Source organism: Ostrea edulis, chromosome 6 (assembly GCF_947568905.1).
Source record: "Ostrea edulis chromosome 6, xbOstEdul1.1, whole genome shotgun sequence".
Classification (NCBI taxonomy): Eukaryota; Metazoa; Mollusca; class Bivalvia; order Ostreida; family Ostreidae; genus Ostrea; species Ostrea edulis.
The window spans coordinates 58,361,373-58,383,888 of record NC_079169.1 but is presented as its reverse complement, the minus strand read 5'-3'; the positions used below and the strand labels follow the sequence as shown (position 1 = coordinate 58,383,888).

At 37.2% G+C, this 22,516-nt stretch overlaps 2 protein-coding genes across 4 annotated transcripts; one reads left to right on the top strand and one right to left on the bottom strand.

Moving 5' to 3' along the window:
• Window positions 1-4,435: 4,435 nt before the first annotated feature.
• LOC125662999 (jerky protein homolog-like) lies at window positions 4,436-5,554 on the top strand. The gene has a single exon (XM_048895327.2). It carries the CDS (start codon window positions 4,436-4,438, stop codon window positions 5,552-5,554), a length of 1,119 nt encoding a protein of 372 aa, XP_048751284.2.
• A 6,068-nt stretch (window positions 5,555-11,622) lies between these two features.
• Window positions 11,623-21,924, bottom strand: LOC125683749 (uncharacterized). 3 transcript variants are annotated; one of them, XM_056140262.1, is made up of 4 exons: window positions 21,412-21,924; window positions 19,884-20,026; window positions 19,167-19,240; window positions 11,623-14,436 (listed from the first exon to the last, which is right to left on the bottom strand). In XM_056140262.1, the coding sequence occupies exon 4, from the start codon at window positions 14,407-14,409 to the stop codon at window positions 11,818-11,820; it is 2,592 nt and encodes an 863-aa protein (XP_055996237.1). In that variant the 5' UTR covers window positions 14,410-14,436; window positions 19,167-19,240; window positions 19,884-20,026; window positions 21,412-21,924; the 3' UTR covers window positions 11,623-11,817. The 3 variants fall into 3 exon arrangements, with proteins under 3 accessions (XP_055996237.1, XP_055996236.1, XP_055996238.1); XM_056140261.1 differs by lacking the exon at window positions 19,167-19,240; XM_056140263.1 differs by lacking the exons at window positions 19,167-19,240; window positions 19,884-20,026.
• Window positions 21,925-22,516: the final 592 nt, after the last annotated feature.

Here is a 22,516-nt window from a genome sequence, read left to right as displayed (position 1 = left end):
GGAAAAGTAATGTCAAGGTCATAGGAAACATCAAGGTAAAAAATATTGATACAGTTGAATAAATGTAATCAATTTGTGTCAGTATATAATGTTTAATAAAAATATCTTTAATAGTTTCTTTAAAACTGAGCTAAATGCAGAGTGTGACAAAAGGACGGACCATACAGGAATTGAGGAAATCTTACTATGGATGAAACTAAGTTCAATCAGGTACCAGAGTAATCAATGAAAATTCATTTGGCATATTGAAAGGAATGTTTTGGCGATTCCAATTTGTAGAAAAGAATGGCATTGCATATGTTGTCAAGGCTGTCATCACAGCTTACATCCTACATAACATATGCATCATGAACCAGGATGAACTTTATGAGCATTTTTACAATGACCCTTAGGAGTTTCCATTAATTAATCCATTATTTGGGTAACGGTAATACGCCCGTGAAAAATGCTTACATTAAAGCTGACATGAATTAATAAATACGTACACCTTTTTCATCTTATCCGCCATATTTCTTTCAGGTAGCCTACTTTACTCTACCCGTATATACCCCAAATGTGATTGTCACACCTGAGTGATTTTTCTAGGTGGACAGTGCACATCTCCGATAGTAATATATAGGGAATGAGAAACAAATAAAATAACATTTTAAAACATTATGCTTTGCTCAAAATTACAACATATTGATTGTATACTAATGCAACATTCTGGAAGTTTAGATAAGTTAGACAAAAATGCAAAAAAAAAAAAAAAATAATAAAATAAAAAAAAAAAAAATTCTTGCATACTTGTAAGTGCATGCAAGTATTTGCATTTTCTAATAAAATAAATGCGGATAAATCATTTGCCAGTTACATACTGATAGAATGGAATAGGCAAAGAGCATAAAATATATTATTTATATCAATTCTTGCAAAATAAAGGTGCATGCCATATGCATAATATGCAATGCACAAGGTATAATCGCCAAAAAAAGTATCAAATACGGGCGTCTATTCAACAGGTATCGGAGACGTTCACTTACCGAAAATATTAGATTCTCTTTATTCTGATAAATCCACGAAACAAAATGATAAACTCCATTTGTATCTCGTTAGAACTTTACAACACGTTCTCATTCCATTATACAGACTGCGACACACTTCACCCGTGCCAAACAGTGTGTCTTCAATCAGGGGAGATGTCAGAGTCGAAAAATTTTCCTGTATTGAATGCTTGTCTGGTCGAGGTTTTGCAGTTTATAGAAATGGGGAATCTAATATCTGGTTGGATATATTGCGTGCACAATTCAAAATTTCTCGATGATCATATACAAACTTGGATATACAAATAAGGGAATAATGATCGAAAATATACATCTGTGTGTAAATGCGTGTATTACATTTGCAATCCATAATAAACAGTTCATTACACAAAGACACATATGAAAGGAAATTTATAAACGAAAATATAGTTTTGTTGTCTCTTTTGGAACCACATACTTATTTACGGTCTCTGTATTATTAGTTACCTAGTCATTTAGTGACCTGGTACGGGATGACACCAGGTCACTAAGTTTTATACCGGGCGAGGCGTAGCCGAACCCGGTATAAAACTTAGTGACCTGGTGTCATCCCGTACCAGGTCACTAAATGACTAGGTAACGAATTTACCCCACCGATGACCTATTTTGATAATATGCATGAGGCTATTGCATACCAGAACTACAGACAACACCATACCATAAATATTCCTTATTCAAAGACGACTGTATTTAAACGAGCTTTTGTGGTCAGACAAAATCATACCATAATTTTTTCCCTGCATTGCACATGTTGCATAGAGAGCTGGGTTTAATTCCAGGCTATTGAGAGGAAATACAATCCTATAACCTAGTCAATTCATTTATGTACTTCATGTCACATCCTTTTTGAAGGAAGAATACAAAATTCAAATATAACAATTTAATAAGAACACTAACAGATATAAATATAACATCATTAAACAGATATCACAGTCTATTCAAATTGATATGAACGTGATGAACACAGAACTGGCAAAACATGGCACAAATCACTACAATTTTCAGTTATTATTTTGATATGTTTATGCTGAAGTTGATTGTCCCTATTGTGCATCCGTGGAAAGCTGGCATAATTTGCCTGGTCTGGACACTCGAAAACCTGGTTTCTGTTTGAGATTGTAGAGTATGATCACAGTTAAAGTCACCAAAGAGATCCGAAATGTTGATTCCCTGCAATTCGGCAACCGCTTCATGATCACCATGTTCCTGAGGTAATGTCACCAGGCTAGTGTCTCCAACAGATTCGGGTGGAGGTAGAGCAAGTGTTGCAGTGCTCGGTAAAGCAGCGACAGTTTTAAAACTCTGCGGTGCAAGACTCTGCCCCATTGCCTGTCCCATGGCGATTTTTTCCTCGGTATCGGTTCGTTGGTAGACTGTTAGAGACTGCACTGATTTATGTCCAGTCACGGCCATTATTTGTGATGGACTAAACAAACATTTGGTTAAAATTGTAGCACCAGTGGCCCTTATTGAATGGTTGGTATAGATTTGTGACAGATTTGTGTCCTGGCTTAGTTTTGACATGAATGATGCTAGTTTTTTCTCACCTAATCGCACGTTACAGTACCAAGTTTCATCATCATCGTCAAACGAATCCCTTGGTCTCTGCCATAAACTTGAGCAACTGGGATGGAGTTTGCCAATATACTTTTCAAAAGATCTTACCGGACAGAATGGAGATCCCGGGGATTCTGGCATCACACCGGAGGTGGTTTCCCTGTCGTTACCTCTATGGTTTTTAGTTAATTCGTCTGTACATTTCGCCACATATTTCAGTCCTGATTTTGGTTCCTGCATGACCTCAAACGTTGATTTTGACATAATATGCATGTTCTCTACAGATCTCCGGCAAAAGTATAGCCTTACATCAAATTGAACTTTATTCAAAAGTCCGTACGGTGTTTGGGGATTCATTTGCTTCGACTCGTACAGTTTTTGACGGTCACTCTCGTTAATAACAGGATGATGTTGTACACTCCCTTTCCCTATCCGTTTTAGCTCAGCCAGGGCAGCCTTGAATGACACATTTGCATCGCGAAATTCGTCATCTTTTATAATATCAAATTTCCTATTATATGGGGGGTCCCGCAAGTACCTGTTGATCGCATGCCTCATGTTTTCAAACGTTGTGGCCTTGTAAAATTCACCATCCTGTTTTCGTGCATTCATGTAGAAATGGCAAAGCACTTCGTTCAAGCGAACGGCATCGAATTCTTCGAAATTTTGATTTTGATTGAGTTCTCCTAAATAGGCCTTTAACAAACGAGCTGCCTTCTGATTGCTTCGAATAGTTTCTTTGGAGTTAATCAGTAATTTCTTTTTTTCGATCTCGTCTGCTGCCAAACTTGCAAACCGTTTTGCCGCCATTGTTGTTGACAAATGCAACAAGAAAGATAACTCGCAAGGACGCCTGGTATAAATTTTGACGGTGACCTGGGATAGAATATCCCACGTCTTCACGTGACCGTAATGAGCCAATCACTATTCAGGATCCCCGCGCTAACTTGTCAGAGGTGGGGTAAGTCCATATTCATTGAGAGAGAGAGAGAGAGAGAGAGAGAGAGAGAGAGAGAGAGAGAGAGAGAGAGAGCGTCCTACTTCGATTTATACTATATCATTTCACAGAAGGAAAGAAAATTTATCACTTATATAAATGTAAGCTTTCAAGCATTAAAAATTTCCAGCTATTTAAAAATTTGTGATTGACAATATATTGGAAACTTACAGGAGTTGATGCTTATACAGTGGTGTCGCCAATTCCGGGTCGTCGCCAGTTCCGGGTCATTCGAGTGAATATCTTTTCATAAATATTTTTTAAAAGCACAAAAAATTAGAATCACGGTATGGTCATGAAGATTGGGTTTTTGTGTCTATAATAAGCACAAGAAAATGAGAATTTACCCTTAACGTGGCCTCTCACAGACGAGAAAACGAAACAAGCGTTTTCATGATGGAGATTTTCGCGCCGCTTTTGACAGCTACTTTCGTTTTGTAACAACCAGCGTGGTCGAAGAAAAGGTATGAGGTAAGCATTGATAGTTGCAAAGTATGATACATACAGTCTGTTATAAATCAGGAATCACTCGAAACGATCCATGTTCAAATGAATCTACACTGAACTCTAAATTAATGGCTAGTAGAGTCTCTAATTCCGGATCACTCGCTAAAAAAATGTGACGTAGGGAAAATGTCAAAATTTGCTATTCAAAACAAATTAACAGTCACGATTTTTGTTCAACTGTTTGGACATTAATCACAAATAAATACAGATATTTTTAATCTGACTTGTGAAAGAAATATCTTGTTTAAAAAAACGTTATTTCTCTTAATCTTATGTTAACTTTTTAGACTATATTTTCTTCATATATTTAGATATGGGTCCAAAGAAATCGGATACCAAACGTGGATTGAGCAACACACCGACTCAGCAATCAGCCAAAAAAATTTGCAAGAAATATGGGAAACGAATGACTCCACAGAAAAGACAAAGAGTTCGCAGAGCTTTATATGATGTAAGTGCTAACAAATCATCAATACGGCAAGCAGCAGAAGAAAATGAATTGCCGTATTCTTTCTTGCAAAGAAGGGTGTCAGGTAAAGTTTCACAGTTTAGCATTAATGGACCACCTACTGTATTTTCTGAGGCAGAAGAGCTTGCCATGGCCAATTGGTTGTCGGAAATGTCACAAAGAGGAATGGGTCTAAAAATGTGTGAATTTCTCGACTTTGTTCAGTCAGTTGTTAAGAAAGAAAAGAGACAGACTCCATTCAAAAATGGTAGGCCTGGTAAGAAGTGGTACTATTCATTCTTAAAAAGAAATTCAAACATTATCAGCTCAAGAGTGGAAACTTCCTTAGAGTTGAAGAGATCCCAACTAACAAAGGACAAACTAGATCCATGGTATACACGATTTAGGGAATTCCTTCAAAATAAAGACCTTCTGAATCAGCCTGGAAGAATCTACAATGCAGATGAGACTGGATTTAACATGGGAGGCAACAAGTCAAAAGTAATTGGCCCTACTAGGAGAGACTTAAATGTTCCTCATATTTCATGTGGAAAGCAGCGCCTAACTGTTATGTTTTGTGGAAATGCGGCAGGTCAGATGATCCCACCATACTTTGTATATCCCGAACCAAAACCAAAAGGATATAATCCTCTAAATGGGTCTCTTGAAGGTTCCCAGATAGCGTACACACCGAAAGGTTGGATGGACAAGACTACATTTGCACAATTCATGGACCACTTCAACAAATATGCTGGCAATGAACGCCCTGTTGTTCTCCTATTTGATAGTGTTAGCAGCCATGTTGATCATGAGGTGTTCATGAAGGCCAAATCTCAGGGTATAGAACTATACAGAATTGTTCCCAATGCAACTCATCTCATGCAGCCTTTAGACAAAGGTGTTTTTGGCCCACTTAAAACTAAATGGCATATGACAGCAAGGAAATACACACGTGAAAACCCAGGGAAATGTATCGGAAAATAGAATTTTGCAGAGAAATTGAAGGAGGCTTTTTTACAGTTCTATAAACCATTAACAGTCATAAATGCTTTCAAATCATCAGGCATATATCCTGTAGACAGCACTGTTGTCACAAAAGACATGTTGAAACCATCATTGCCCTACTTAGAGGATCCATCAAACCCTGAAATTGAGAAAGAAAATGAAACCATACCTCAGGAGAAACTTGGCACAGAAAAGCAAGAAATGGCCAAAGGTGCACTTGAAGTATTTGAAAGTAGTCTAAGCACTCCTACTCGCCAACGCTATTCTCAAAGAATACAAGAAGGATATGATGTTGAAGGAGTATCTCCCTGTTTTGATGTGTACAAGAAACTTCACGGAAAAGCATACCCGTTGTCATCACATACAGATACAGGAGGCACCAGAGCTGCATCGGGATTAGATATCCTGGCACAAGTAGCTGCTCAACAGACCACCAATATGGAATCTGAAGATGTCGCATCTCAAGACTTCTGCATGCCTCCACTAACTGAGAAGACAGTTGGTGCTGAATTTTCCCCAATATTAGAGCAAAGTTTGGTGTTTCCAAGGGCAACAGGAAGCTCAAAACCAAAGCGTAAAATACTCATTGACTCTTTGCCGGATAATTTAACATCACCAGAAAGCATTAGGCAATTCTCCTTAAGAGAATTAGAGAAAATAAAAGCCTTTTCTGACAAGGAAAAAAAAGCCAAACAGAAGTATCTGAAGAAAAAGTCTTCCAGTCAGGAAAAGAAAAAGGTACGTGTGCCTAGAGGAAAAAAGAGAAATCCTTTGAAAGGGAAATCTAAAGCAACAGAAAAATCAAAACGTGATAGCAGTGAGGAAGATGTCGATTTCGACCAAGAAAGGACAATGGAATTATCACGATGCCAGGCTTGTCACAGCACAGAACAGGATGATGAAGCTATTGGGATTGAACGATTGTGGATTCAGTGTGACTCATGTGATAGTTGGATGCATACTGACTGTTTAGCTGCAGAGATTGACTTTGAAAATACTTTTGTTTGCCCAAGATGTTCAAAGTGAATCAGTGATAGGCATGCTTATACATATGTACATATTGCAATAAGTTAAAACAAATTGCTAGCTCCTGACCTTGTTACTAAGTTATTATTGAATAAGATTTTAACTTTTTCTGTGATTTTAAAAGTTATTTAAATTTCTGTTTTGATGATTTTTCCACCCGTTTTTTGATATTTGTTTTGATATTCTCCATTTTTTTTTTCAGGCCACTGAGGAATCTCCACAGGGAAGTGTTCAGGATCTAAAACATGCAGTTGTTGAAATGGAGAGCTCAGGCAAAATAGTGATAGACAAATGTGTGATAAAAGGATATCATGCTTTCAAAATACGCCCCCCATATGTTACGCCTATGCCCTTATTACCTGTTGACAGAGAATATTCAAATACAAAGGATGAAAATGCGTGTTTAGTGTGGCTTCCGCCATTAAGTAGTTTTTCGAGTGATATTCATGACCTGGTAACAGATGAGAAACGTCAATTGAAGTTAAGTGATGTTGCAGGATTACCCATAGGACATGTCCCAAAATGCTTGTCCAAGTTCTTTTGTACCATACTAGATGACGGGGGAGAGATAACAGCTGAGCCCACTGGACCACCAGTGCCAAGCTTCCCACCTTGGCCTGCACCCAGTGAGGAGGGGGGTGGGATAGTGATTCCATGCAAATTCAATTTAACACATATGAAAGATTTCAATTCTTGTTTTGAAGACTTAAAAAAATGTTTGCTGAAATGTCCAGAGGGAAGAGACCTAAAACTGTATTGTCAGTAATTTTGTTTTTCAGTTGGGCAATTGTAGTGTACTGTACAAGATTTCCAGGTAGATCTCTAGTCAGTTTATTTTCTTTATTCATATACACAATTTATTTTGTTTAGAGTATACAGGATACATTACATAGTCAAGGTATACATAAAAGCTGTTTTTCTTTTTAATTTATGTATGTTTATTATTTACTTTTTATTTCTAAGTGCAACTGGTTGTTATATACAATAAAACTGTTGATTTCCGAACTTGTCCGTTATTTCCACAATTCTGCGTTATTTACTCTATGGTTCTTAACAACGGAAATCGTGCTTCGAGACTTTCCCTCACTTAGGGAAGTCTTAGAAGTCACATGACCCGGAAATGGTGAAAATGATTCGTAAATGGAGAAGCAAGGCCGTGTTGAAATATCTCCACAAATATTGGTTCACAAAATCTATTTTGAAAAACATGATAACGGTTGGACACCTTACAAGATGTACTTTTGAATGATATCTTTCACAAAACGTAATTCAAGCGGTCTTGCATATAATCAACGAAACAACGTTGCGTGACCCGGAATGGGCGACTTCACTGTAATTGAATTCATTACAAATTTAAAAAAAATATTAGTTTGAACTGTGCATGTAGAAAATACTGACTTTGTATGTTAGAATAACGGGAAAAAAGTAAATTGTCAAAAAAAGTGGGGAAAGCAGACCAGCCTTCCTGCCCACCTCAACCCCCTGTTTTTGTGCTTGAAACAACATATCAATTCGTGTCGAAAGAAAGGTGCATATCTACATTTCATTAAATTCCAAAGGAGCTCGAATTTATGTGTTCCCCTATTAATTATCTTGTATTCAAGATTCGTTCCCGAATTTAGAATCATGCTTTCAGTCAGAGCAGAAATGAATTCATGTTGAAGTATATCTAGTTTGAATGCAAATGTTGGGTTCCTTCTTTTAATTTCATCAGACTCATTAGAAACCCCTCTCCCAAACTATGCAGCTTTGTTTTTATTGATATCTAAATCGGTATAAATGAATCCGGATATAAATTATATAATGTTTTTTCGTGATCATATAGATATTGATACTGATAATGAAAAAAGAAAATGTTTATACTCTTGCCTTCTGCATATCCTACTAATGCATTACAGTATATTGACATTGTATCATATCAAATAAAAGCTCAACACGAATTTTACTGATTTATGCATACTAACATCTTATCGAATACATTTGAATTTGAAATTTCTACGTACAGCGGTATGGCCATTGCGCCAGATCTACGAAATGAAAATATTTATGAATAAATTACACTCAAGCCTCAAAGTAATCATTATGGCATGTTACAGAAACGTTAAAACACACAAATGCTATAGTCCTGCAATGCATGCATGAGATTTTTCTGAATACATGTATTTATGTATTCATGAATGAAGTTCCTACGCTTGAAAATATCTTGGTCTTTATGCATTTTGTTTTGTGATTTTGGTTTACCATTCCTTACACTGTGTAAATGAAGGAAAACTTGGTAAAGGGTGCAATTCTACATGCACCATACAATTAGTATACATGCATGTGTTGCAAAACAAAATGTACATGTAATAACCAGACATGTATTGTCATTTTTCATGGGGGGGGGGGGGGGGGTACAACAGGGGAAAATTGGATTCTTCAAAATTTCTTGCCATTCAAAATAATAATTAAAAAAGATGAACGAAAACAGCAACAAAATAAAACAAAACACCCAAACAAACCAAGATGTTTTGTCCGATGTTCAAAGTCCTAATGTGGGGTGAAGGGTTAAAGAGTCTTTTACTTTGACTACCTCAATAATTTCCTCCTTTTCTTCAATCGTTGGGGGTCGGATGGGGTGGTTAGAGTCCTCTACTATGAGTGCCTCATATCTTCATTTTTTTAATTGGTGGTGGTGTGTGTCTTCTACTATTATATCAGAACTTTCAAGCTGGGGTAAGTGGGGGAGGGGTTGTCACTCAATGTATCTTTTATTTGCATTACAAAGTAACAAAAAATGGATATTGTTATTAAAGGTGGGTGACAGACACTCTTGTCTTCTCCCCTTGATGTTTGATAACGACGCATAATATGATAAACTCGATTATTACATTTTGCATTAGTACAATTTGCGTCGAGTTAGACGCAGAATGTAATAACGCAAAATGGCATAGATATATAAGATCTATTGAGCGCCAAATTAGCATAAAATGAAGTAATTGAAAATAACCTTATTTAAAAATATGTTTAATTTTTAATTAATGCGTGCTTTAAATGAATCAAATAAATCTGTATTATGAATTCATGAGAGCAATATTGAGTTACTAGTACTGTTCTCTTTTTATTGAATTAACGATACCATTTGTCTTAATAAGAGCACGATTATTACAAGATCATCGGTTCTCTCTCTCTCTCTCTCGTCGTTATCTCTCTCTCTCTCTCTCTCTCTCTCTCTCTCTCTCTCTCTCTCTCATCCCATACACTCGTACAGTGTTGTATATGCAAATTTATGTACCTAAACGTTTTCCTGATTTATAAATCTGCAATACTCTGACCAGTAAATCATATGGTATAAGGATTCATGCACAATACAGGGTAAATATTATACTCTGATACTTCCCCTGATTGAAGATAGCTGATCGGCACGGGCTAAGTGTGTCGCAGTCTGTACAATGGACAATATTGTTTACTGTTGGAAATGCAAATGGAGTTTATCGTTTTGTTTCATGGATTATGCAAATAAAGGGAGTTTTACTACTACTTAGAGTATTTTCGACAAGTGTACACGTACATCTGCGGTCCTTTACAGATATTACGAGTAGGCCCAGGTAAATAGTCGTCCGCATTCGATGCGTTTTCATGGCGAGCATACATGCCATTTTTATAAGTACAGTAGTATTTATGTCTTTGCCTTTTACTTGAAGTAATTGTGAATGGTATAGATTGTATACTCTTTGCTTATTCCATTTTATCAATAGATAAAAGATGAAATATTTCTCCGCATTTTTGTATAGTTTTGACATATTTACTGCAATGTACGCACGTTCACGTAAAGAAAAGGCATTCTATATATATATATCCAAATATATATATTTAGAATGATTTACTACTGTACGATATGTTTATTATAATTTTGAGCACTGCGTGGTGTTCCAAAACGTGATTTCATTTCTTCTTGATGTCTTATAAATTAGTATCGGAGATGTACGTGTTACCTGTCGAAACTACCCGCACAGGTAAATCGAAGACACTGATATGAAGTGAAGCGTAGCAAAGCTCGTCCCCTTATATACCATGCGAACCCCGAAACATATAACAATAGAAATTCCAACTAATATGGCGGATTAGCAGAGAAATATGGCGGACATATAGAATTATACTATATTTATTAATTCATGTCAGCTTTAAAGGCAACGAACAGTGATCAATCTAATATCTCCTACGAGCAATACAAAATAGAGATTGGGCAAACACGGACCTCAGGATATACCAGAGGTGGGATCAGGTGCCTTGGGGGATTAAGCATCCCCTATCGCCCGGTAATACCTGCCATGAGCCCTATATTATGATCAGGTAAACGGAGTTATCCGCAGTCAAAATCAGTGTGCCAACAACGGCCTAACAATTGGTATGAAACACGTCAGACAGCATTTGACCCAATAATAGGTTCTAGCGGCAAACTAGATAATTATCTAAAACGACCATAGAATTTGCGAAATGCTGACTTTAAACGAGACTATTGAAACCCCTGCATCATCACCTTGTTTGTCAGTAGCCTGCCTCGATTTTAAAACTGATCATACGCAGACGAAGTGTATTGAATCAGTTGAGATACATATGCAGGTGATAATGGAATATTGCTACAAAAATATGGAAAGTTGATGATGGAGAAGCTAAAATCATCCCGTTTGTCATAAAGTTGAATTGTTAGTTTGCTGTTAGCATATATGTTCAATAAAATATCTAAAAAAAAATATAAAAAAATAAGCAGATGTAGAAAACTATGTTGTCTTTTATCTCGAATTATGAATGAAAATTATTATTGTTAATAGATAAAATATCGTCGATATATCTAAATGTCGAATTGACGTCTACAGCAAATGTCTTCTCACGTAGAAGTTTTTAAAAATAAATTTATTTTTTAAAATAAATTCTGCTTCATATGAATATAAAAACAAGTCAGCTAACAAAGGGACACAACTTGTGCCATGATAATTCCAAAAGACTGTTGGAAAACCTAATCATCAACGACCACAAAGATATTGTCAATGAGGAACTCCAGTATATTTTTATTTCAACTAGAGTACTTGTGCGTGGAATCAGAATAGTGATTAACAAAGAAATTTTTTGGATGACCGATCACTAAATATGAATATTTGTGGTTTCCATTTTCTGTAGAAGCAACTGTCAAAATGTCTAGTCATAAGCGTTCAATTTTATCTGCGGGGAGGTTTTTTCTAATCGACATCACTGTCGTCACTGCCATCATCACTACTGTTACTACTATCTTCACTAACATCATTGTCATCACTTTCGTAGACAAAGGTATCGAGGGAAACATCAACTCCTAGTATTCTCAACAGAAAATTTACTAATTGTCTTCTTGATTTTTGTTCAATATTTCCATCGTCTTCAAGAAATATGTTGATATCAGGGAGAAAAAACCTTGGTAGACAGCGAGTCTTGTTGAACGTTAACAGTTTCTTCAAAACTAAAATTGTTATCTCTCGTACACTCAAACTGGTTTTGAAAACGTCTGGATTTTTAGCATTCCAACCTAGATCCCTCAACACATAAAAGACACAGTTTTTAAGCATGTAGCTTGTTAAGTCATCTTCCTGACAAAACTTTGTAAGTAACTTAGCTAAGGCATAGCTCTCGCGGACTACTACTGGAAGTGATCGCATCAGACAGATTTCGGCCGGTGCTGTGGAGACAGACAGGTCGGTTACAAGAGGCTGCATATGATTAATGCTGCCCACGATTGTCTCCTTCATGGAATCAGACGTAAATCTTTCGAGATCGTCTTTAGTATCAAGCATTAGAAGACATCCGGCATCATGGATCTCACGTGACATCAGTGGTAAAGACCAGGGATCTATGGGCCACCACGCTTTATTTCTAATGACGGGAACCATGTCGAGTTTGATTCGAAGTTGTTTGTGTCGACATCCCATCCATATCAAATGTGACATAAAGACTGTCGTATCCATTTCCTTCTTCAGTAAAGGCATTTCAAAAACGTAACTCAAATTTCTAAATTTCAAATTCTCCCAGACAGATGTATCGTACATTGCTTTTGTCAGATATTTGTGTAAATGCATGAAAACAGTTGGAGTTGTAAACACACCTTCTTCGTCAAAATACTCTAAAAATCTGTGATTTTCAGCGACTTTCAACTTTAAAGCAGCATTCTGGTCATTTCCAGCACGTTTTCTCATAACAATCTCCGTTATTTCACTGAAGGCGTCTAGGCAGAGCAGGAAATCAAATTCATCTGGCGGACCTACTTTTGTTCCCTCAGATGTACTGCCAGATTGTAGCAATGCAATTCGAAATCTTGAATCGTATTCTTCAACTTTGCTGCAGAGTAGTTTGACGAAAGAGTGGATAGTATCTATGATTAATTTGTCTTCGTCGGACACCAGAGCTTGTCTATACTTCTGCTGAAGAAGTCTATCTACAAATTCATCTGCATTCATATGAATGGGTTTCATGCGCCGAAGTCCTAGGACATCGTTGATAAAATCCTGATCAATATTGTAGAGAACTTCTGATTCTTCACTTTTCAAAATTATTTTTTCTGTTGTAAAATTTAAATGTCTCCTTGCGGTGTCTAATGGAGTGTCTCCCAATTTATCCTTGATGTCTGTTTTCGCACTTTTTTCAATTAGCCAATTTGAGAACTTTTCTTCGTCGTGATATGCAGCATAATGAAGAGCAGACGCACCAAACTCATCTCTCGCATTGACGTTTGGGAAACTATCTGATATTTCATTTAGTGTATAGTAGCAATCGGGATCACAATCACTGATATTCATCAATGGAGTTGAAAGCCATTTGTCTTGGGAGTTGAAGACAACCTTTGCTATTTTTTTTAAACTACGAAGAGATTTAATTTTTTCAGAGGAAAGATTTCCTTCGTTTGTTCTCACCAAATGTGCAGCCGTTTGCTGAAAAACATTTTTAGAATCTCCTCTGTTGCCTGTTTTTACGAGCATTTTCAACAGGTCAGGAGACGTTGCCTTTGGTGTGCAAGCGATTGCAATATGAATTGGGTGATTTCCCAGGTTATCCGGTTTTGTTGCACAGTCTGCAAAACTGGTCATCTTCCTTAAAATGTCAACGGCGTTTACTTTTCGATATTTATCAAAATGACTGATAATAAGATGAAATGGTGTCGCACCATTATCATTTTGCTGTTGCAGCAATGATTTCAGTATATCCAAAGATAAGTTTGGTATTTTTTTATTGACGATATCTTCGAGAAGAGAGAATTTCTCTTTGAAGTGTTCCGACCTGGCTATACCGTTATTGAGACTTTGGACAAATGTGTGCAGAAAATTTTCGCCATCATTGTTGACAATCAACTTATCAACCCTATGACACGATTCCAACAAATACCTTAAAACGCTTGGGGACGTGCGATATCTACAAGCCAGGTGCAGAACCGTGTATCCATACTTCGTCCTCTGGTTCACATCAATGCCCATATTTAAAAGAATTTCTATTATTCTTCGCCAGTCGTCGTGCGGGAGAGTCAAGATATTGTAAATGTAACAGTGAAGAACATTGAATCCATTTATATCCTGGAGTTTGGGATTGGCTATCGGTATCGCAAGCAACATTTCAAGCAGAGGGGTGTTGAATTTCATAGCTGAGTAATGAAGTGGTGTTTGTAGCCATATGTTTGGAGCATTGACGACGGTGGCTGGTCCCACATTAAACCATATTCGTACGATATCACCACGATTCTCTTCAATTGCTTTGTGGAGCATGCTGTTTCTACTGAATGAAGATGGTCCTAATTCTGTGATTGTGTCATTCATTTTTTCCCAGGGGGTAATGCCAATAATCTAAAAGACACAATATTGCATCATAGATATATCAATTAGCATTGTTTGGCATATATTATGCTTTTTATAAGCACGAGCAACTAATATACTAAAACAAATTAACCTGCATTTGTGTGTATTTTTGACCTAGGTGTAAAACAGAAAGGTCTGTAACTATCTCGGAACAATTTCAAAACTCAGAACTATCCGTTGTAGAAACCATGTATTTATATTGCAACTTTTTCTGCGCACGTTTTAGTGTAATCAGTAGTTTTACACAGACGCCTCAAGAATTCATATAAAATCATTTCTAACGTATTTCACCAGTACACTTTTGTCTAAACATCTCCAAACATTCATTAAAGCTCTGTTGGAACTGAAAACTCACATCTTTAATTGAGTTGACCTGGTTACTTAAACATATCCCCGTAGGGATCCAGAAGTGAAAAAAAGTTCTCGGTACCCCCTTGCCTGTTTGTAAGAGGTGACTAAATGGGGACAACCAGTCTGCCGTGGGTTACAACCAACTGGGGTGGGAAAATGAGTCCTGGTGATTGAGATCTACTGGAGTTTATAGGCCAACCGGTGAGGCCTCTCTTGTTAAGTCTAAATTTTTGTACTCTCTCGATGTTCGTCTTGCTGGACATCCGCTTGACTTGACATCGTCCATGTTGTCAAATCTTTGACGAAAGTTTCGCATACAAAGTAACATTAGGAACAGAAGTCTGTTAAATTGTCATAGTCTGGCGCTCTTCTGTTTGAAGTTGCCAAAAGGTCGAAGTATTGGACAAATCCACAATGAACCCTACCATACTTCAAGGTTTTCTGTTTGACAGAGAACATGACATTGATGGTATTCCTGTTGAACACATACAAGAGGAATTGTCTTATCAGGGCCAAACAACTGCAATGGACATGGAACTGAGATGGCAAGAATTGCCAGAAAGAACCCCTTTTTTCAAAAGTACAAGGGCAATTATATATTATCTTTCAAAAACTGTCTAATTTGGCAGAAGGAAATATATATACAGAACAAAGGATCACTTATAATAAAGCAAATGTGTTCGTACCAACTTCCAGTCATACGAAAGGTGAAGATAACGAACAGTGGTCAATCTCATAAATCCCACAAGCAATGCCAAAAAGATAGTTGGGCAAACACAGACCCCTGGACATACCAGAGGTTGGATCAGGTGTCTAGGAGGAGTAAGCATTCCCTGTCGACCGGTCACACCCGCCGTGAGCCCTTTATCTTAATCAGGTAAACGGAGTTATCCGTAGTCAAAATCAGTGTGCCACGAATAGTCTAACAATTGGTATGAAACACGTCAGACAGTATTTGACCCAATGATAGGTTGTATTGGCAAACTAGATCGTTATAACGACCATAGAATTTGCGAAATGCTTACTTTAAACGAGACTGTTGAAACCCCTGTACCATCAACTTGTTTGTCAGTAGCTTGCCTCGATTTAAAAACTGACCATACGCAGAACAAGCTCTTGTCTATTGAATCTGTTGAGATATAAACATATGCATCAATAGTTAAAGACACTTGATACCCAAAAAATGGATGCATGGGTTGATATAATTTTTGGTTTCGTACACACACCCCCAAATTCCAAGATATCTATGGGCGGCATCACTAACATGAGTCACCCTGGTTCTGCCGGTGCAGCTGTTGTGATTTTCAAAAGATTTTTTATATCAGTCTATTCGCATGAAAATGTTTGACCCACAATTGCGGCGCCAACCTAGCCCCAAAGGATCACAATATAACTGAAAATGAATTCACAGAGATGCCTCAACACCAATATGACTGACATAATATTGCTGTTCTGGATAAGACCAACGTCACAAGGTCATAGATCATGACATGATACGAAACACCTTGCCATAAGAAATATAAATACAAACCATGAAAGTTCAATCTTAAATAGTTCAAGATCAAATTGGTAAGAGTTTTACTACAAATAGGTTTAATATCCAGGTCAAGGTCACACCCTAAAGTATAACAAGGTCCTGCTAAAAATAATCTATATAAAGATATGAAAACCTTACCTTAAATAGTTCAGGAGATATTGAATAGTCTTAGATGAGGTTTTTAAAGGAAGATCAATATCCAAGTTACCATAAAGAATATATATACAAACAAGAGGCCCACAGGCCTTATTGGTCACCTGAGTACTAGTGAAAAAATATCACTACTCTCAAGGGCTATAAAATCTAGAAGAAAAAATCCTGCTCTGAATATCTAAGCTAAATTCGAATGTTCAGCAACAGTATAAAACAAGATGTGTTCTTAAAACTTCAATGCCCTCAAACGTGCACACACACTGATGAAAGACTTTACATACTATAATATGTGTATTTACTATTAACATTAAAAGATATGAATAATTTGGACCCATCCTAGAGTCAAACATTGGGGTGTAAAATTCACCATTTTTTGTACATCCTTTTCTGCTTTTCCTGACTATGCATTTAGATTTTATACAGTGTCATCAAACTTAAATACGTCCGACAAATCATTATCATAATTTTGACACCACCCTGAAACCAAACCGTTACCCCTAGGATCATGCAATTTACAATTTTGGTAACGGACTACCTACATGTACTCCTTCTAAACATCCTTTTAGTTTCAATTTAGTAGCAATAGCACTAAATTGCTATTGATACTAAATTGAAACTAAATGGATATTTAGAAGGAAATTTAGTATCAATAGCACTAATCCCGTGGGGATCCGGGTTAGAATAGGTCCTCAGTACCCCTTGCTTGTCATAAGAGGCGACTAAATGGGGCGGTCCTTCGGATGAGACCGCAAAAACCGAGGTCCCGTCAAAGCAGGTGTGGTACGATAAAGATCCCTCCTTGCCCAAAGGCCGTAAGCTCCGAGCATAGGCCTAAATTTTGCAGCCCTTCACCGGTCATGGTGACGTCTCCATATGAGTGAAACATTCTCGAGTGGGACGTTAAACAATATAAAATCAACCAATAGCACTAAAGATGTTAATTAAATGGTTTATACATAAACACTATACACTAAGTTTGGCCCCGCCCTGGGATCAGAACCCCCAACCCGGGGATCATGAAATTTACAATTTTGGTATAGGCCTTCCGGTTCTTCATCGCTATGCATTTAGGTTATCTTAAACATGTGCAGTTCTAGAGAAGAAGATTTTTGAAAATTGGTCAATTTAAAGCATTTTGTGCCACATCCCTAAGACCCCAAGAGTACAAGAGTCCTGAAATTTATGCCCCCCTTGCCCAAAGGATGCTTCATACCAAATTTGAACAGAATTGGAATAGTATTTATCAAAAAGAAGTTTAAAATGTTCAATTGTTAACACACGACAACCGATACGGAACTTTCGGGATGTGCCGGAACGACCGATTATATTTGACTTTTATAGACCACCGTCACGTGATAATAACCAATTGTAGGGCAAAGTTTACAACGATGCAAATGGTGTTGCGCTAGCAGACGGTCCGTAAAGAGCTATGCGCAGTCCTACGATGACGATTCAAGTCACTATTGGTGCTTAGTACCTGGGTGTAAATTAGATGGAAGGGAAAATGTCATTTAGACGCGTATCATTGGATGCAAGGCGTGAAGTTTTACCAATATCCTAAAGATACTCCTTAGATTTACTTCCCTCGCCAACTCACACAATTCAATTAAATGCATTTTCCTATGAATGGTTATAGTGATTCCATTCTTTCAAAAATAGTAATTGAATGCAGGCATTTTACAGCAAATTGAATTATTCCATGCTTGTTTACTTAGTTGTTATTGTAATCCGGAAGTAGCATGCCCTACAAATTACGTTCAACGCGCGATAAAAGTCAGAGTGGATCCGTATCTCGAAAGTCCCGTATTGCAATAGGTCACATGAATTCACTCAGGTGACCAAAATATGAAAGCCCTTCATGAAATAGTTCCGGCTATACTTAAAATTAAGTCAAACTCCGAGTTCAAGGCTACAAGGTAAAAGAACATGACATGAAGTGAAAGGTTTTGCCATAATAAATATATACACGATATATGAAAGATCTGCCTTCAATAGTTCAGAACATATTGAATAGGTCAGATTGTCTTTCTTAAAAGTAGGTCAAACTTTCAGATCAAGTTCACACAACATTGTATCACATGAAAGGTCTTGCCGTAAAGAATGTATACCGGTATACAAAATATATTGATTAATTACGATTTTATGCCAATGTTTTACGGGTTTTTTTGGGGCAATATTTCAGCCATTGAGTTTCTCTGAAAGCCCTCAGTGAGCCTACTCTTTTCGAAAATCAGGGAAACGATCTATTGTGTGTCAATGTGGTTGTGATCCTTGACATGGGGCACCCTTTAATGATATCAAAGCTGAAAATACATAAACGGGTAAAATTACAGATCATTTTGTTTATATAAATACCTGTATTATAAAAGCGTTCAATTGTTCTGTAAAATCACATTCTTGTAACAAGAGATGTTTGTAAAACATAAATGCCCCCCATGGTGCAAAATTGTTAAGGGTTATACACATGCATCATTTAATTAATAATAGTATCACCAATTCAAAATATTGAGCAAACAACATCTTCCTATGTCAGGAGTGGATTGACCATGTCACCTAAAATCAATAGGGGTCATCTACTCATTATGCTGTACCAGTGTACCAAGTTTGGTATCAATCAAGTAAATAATTCTTAAAATATAGGAGACAATATATTACTATGTCCAGTTGAACCACTGACCTTTGAGCATGTGAACTCAAAATCAATAGGGGTCCTCTTCTCCTGATGGTGTACCAGTGTACCAAGTTTGATGTCTGTCAAGCAAAAGGTTCTCAAGATATTGAGCGAACAGTATATTCCTATGTCCAATTTGACCATGTGACCTCAAAATCAATAGGGGTCATCTCCTCTAAAAGATGTACAAGTGTACCAAGTTTGATGTCTGTCAAGCAAAGGGTTCTCAAGATATTGGGCAGACAGTATATTACTCTGTCCAGTTTGACCCTTGACCATGTGACCTAAAATCAATAAGGGTCATCTTCTCCTGAAGATGTCCCAGTGTACCAAGTTTGATGTCTGTTAAGGAAAGGGTTCTCTAGACATTGAGTGGTCAGTATATTCCTATGTCCAATTTGACCCTTGATCATGTGAGCTCAAAATCAATAGGGGTCATCTACTCCTTGGGATGTACCAGTGTACAAAGTTTGATGTCTGTCAAGCAAAGGGTTCTCAAGATATTAAGTGAACAGTATATTCCTATGTCCAGAGTAGATTGACCCTTGACCTAAAAATCAATAGGGGTCCTCTTCTACTCATAACCAACCCACGTATGTAATATCATTACAATCAAGTGAATGGTTCTCAAGATATTGAGTGGACAACATGTGGTCTACCGACCGACCGACAGGTGCAAAGCAATATGCCCCTCTTCTTTGAAGGGGGACATATATCACATACCTGAGAAAGTCGTATCAAATTTCCTGCTTAAGGTAACTGCTCTCGTTTCAATAACACCATGACACTTCGCTTGATGTTTGGGCGAGGCCTCTCAAAGGTTTCAGTGAAACAGGTTTTATTTTTGTTTTCAGTGACCAATCACACTGAAAGAATAGCAACAATAGTACAATGTGTGTAAAGATACCGTGTTCAGAGAAAATCGTGGCTAAGGTCTGCTGAGGGTAACTATAAGTAAAGATACCGTATTCAGAGAAAATCGTGTCAAATGTCCTACCGAGGGTAACTACATTTGTATAAAGCCGTATTCGGAGAAAATTGCATATTTTGCGTAAAGATCCTTCTAGAATCAAACTCAACTATCTAATTCACGCTTTATACAATGAGTTGTTTTCAACACTGATAGTAAAGACCGAGAACATTCAATAGGACAAAAATATACTGGTACTACGTCACTTTTATTTTTCCATTGATAACATATATCTTTCTTTTAAAAAAGGACATTAGACCATTTGTGTTTCCGCCAATATATACACGTTTACATACATGTATTCCCGCGCTCATCACACCGTAAGATTCATGGGTTGTGTTGTTCATCAAAATGTGCAAATCGATGTAAGAACTTGGAAATAGTATCCACGAAATGTTTCTTTATAATTAGTAAGAACAATGATCGATACTTCAAGATATTTCTTTTTGATTTCAAGCCTTAAGTGGTCATCATAATATATTTTGTGTAAATTCTTAAACACATTCCATTTCTTGAAATAAGGTAGTATGGGAAATGACCGTAATAAAGATTGGTTGTTTGTTTTACGTCATGTCGAGAATTGTTCTCTCCTATTAGTCGTCACCAGATGTAGGTGAAGTGCCACAAATTTTGACCTATGCTTAGTTTTTGCGAAATTTTGATAATGCTGTTTAAGGAAAATTGCAATTTTCTGACGTTGGTAACATGTATATAGTGCTAATTGATAAAAATTATATTAATACCGCAACATACTTATTTTAACATTTTTATTTGTTGCTAAGATATATCATTTGAAGAATCAACAATCAAATATAAGATTGAACCTATAATTCTAGAAAGGTGGAATTACCTTAAGTGAGTAGAACAATACATTTTGAAAAAAATTGACTTAGCGGAACCAAATGCATATCACATAGATTACGGAATTTTTATGTTGTTTAACGTCCCTTTCGAGAATTTTTCACTAATATGGAGATGTCACCATTGCCGGTGAAGGGCTGCAAAATTTAAGCTTATGATCGGCGCTTACGGCCTTTGATTTTTATCTTGCCACACCTGCTGTGATACGGGGCCTCGGTTTTTGCGGTCTCATCCCAAGGACCGCACCGTTTAGTCGCCCCTAAAGACAAGCAAGGGATTCTGAGGGTTTCTTCTAACCCGGATCCCCCCGGGATGAATTTTGGTCGACAAAAGAGGTGCAACATGCAAAGCGGAAATGAATCCAAGTAAATATCGATGCCGTTACTATTCTTAAATATAACTACATGCTTAACAACTTACCTAACAGTATGTTTTCTAGAACTCTCATGTAGAACTATCCATAGCGAAATAAAAGTCCGCTGTGTGTATACTCGTCCTTGAATAAAACGTGAACTGTTATTAAAAATACCACATTATCCAGCTTTTTCGCGGAATGAACTATACGTTATTTCGTGGAATCTACCAATTTAAATGTTATGAGTCACTCTTCAGTGTATGGGTGTTGTCCCAGATGAAAGTCAAGAAGGATAATAGCAAAAGACCAATCAGATGACCGCATTTTCACACACCTCCGAGGATATATGAATACATGGAGTTTTAAGTTTCCTTTTGAATACATTTTTGGAAGAGGTTTGTTCAGCTGTGCAATCCACATCTAACGCAAAAGGACAGACATGCATCGAAATGGTCAGTTTGTTCACGGTAAATTTCGCCTGTTCACCTGCCATTTTTGAACTTCTTTTAAGACATGTTGCTTAATCGTTTTATCTTTTTAGCGACTGAGAGTTTTTCATCTTTACTTCCATACAAGGAAATCGTCTAGCCCTACTGATCGTATCACTATCCTTCATACAGGGCAGGGTGGTGAGCGAGCAGAAGAAAAAGGGTGTCTCATTACGAAACATTTATTTCCAAGTGCCAAGATTGTTATCATGTTTACCGGATCTGTTTATACACAGACAATTGAGCATACACATGTCTAGATTTTGTCATTTATTTCTCCGAGAGTGGAAGAGATTAGTGCTTCTATTGTCGTTTACATTTTTCTAAACAAGAGACCACGATTTACCTTCAATTTGAAAATTTTAAAGAGGGGGGGGGGGAAGCTGCGCCCCTCCCCTTAAATCCGCTAATGAGATATGACTAAGTTGTTGCTGTTATGGACACGGTTTTTCCATCGTGAATCAATGCTCGAGTGATATCCTTTACTTAATGACTTTTACCGGTGTAACCGTGGTGGCTGTCGCTGGTGACCAGGGTCGCTCTTAATAGAATATATAGGGAAAAGAACGACTCGGATCACCGGCTTCTGCGCATGCGTGGTATTTAACTCGAAGCGGTGCCCTACTGGTTTTAAATCCATAGTGATAATAAACCCCCTTCTCAGTTTTCTGTTTCGTATGCA

Bases quoted from the DNA above. Each gene is read 5' to 3' on its own strand.
- LOC125683749 (XM_056140262.1), bottom strand. From the start codon at position 14,409: ATGAATGACACAATCACAGAATTAGGACCATCTTCATTCAGTAGAAAC.
- LOC125662999 (XM_048895327.2), top strand. From the start codon at position 4,436: ATGGGTCCAAAGAAATCGGATACCAAACGTGGATTGAGCAACACACCG.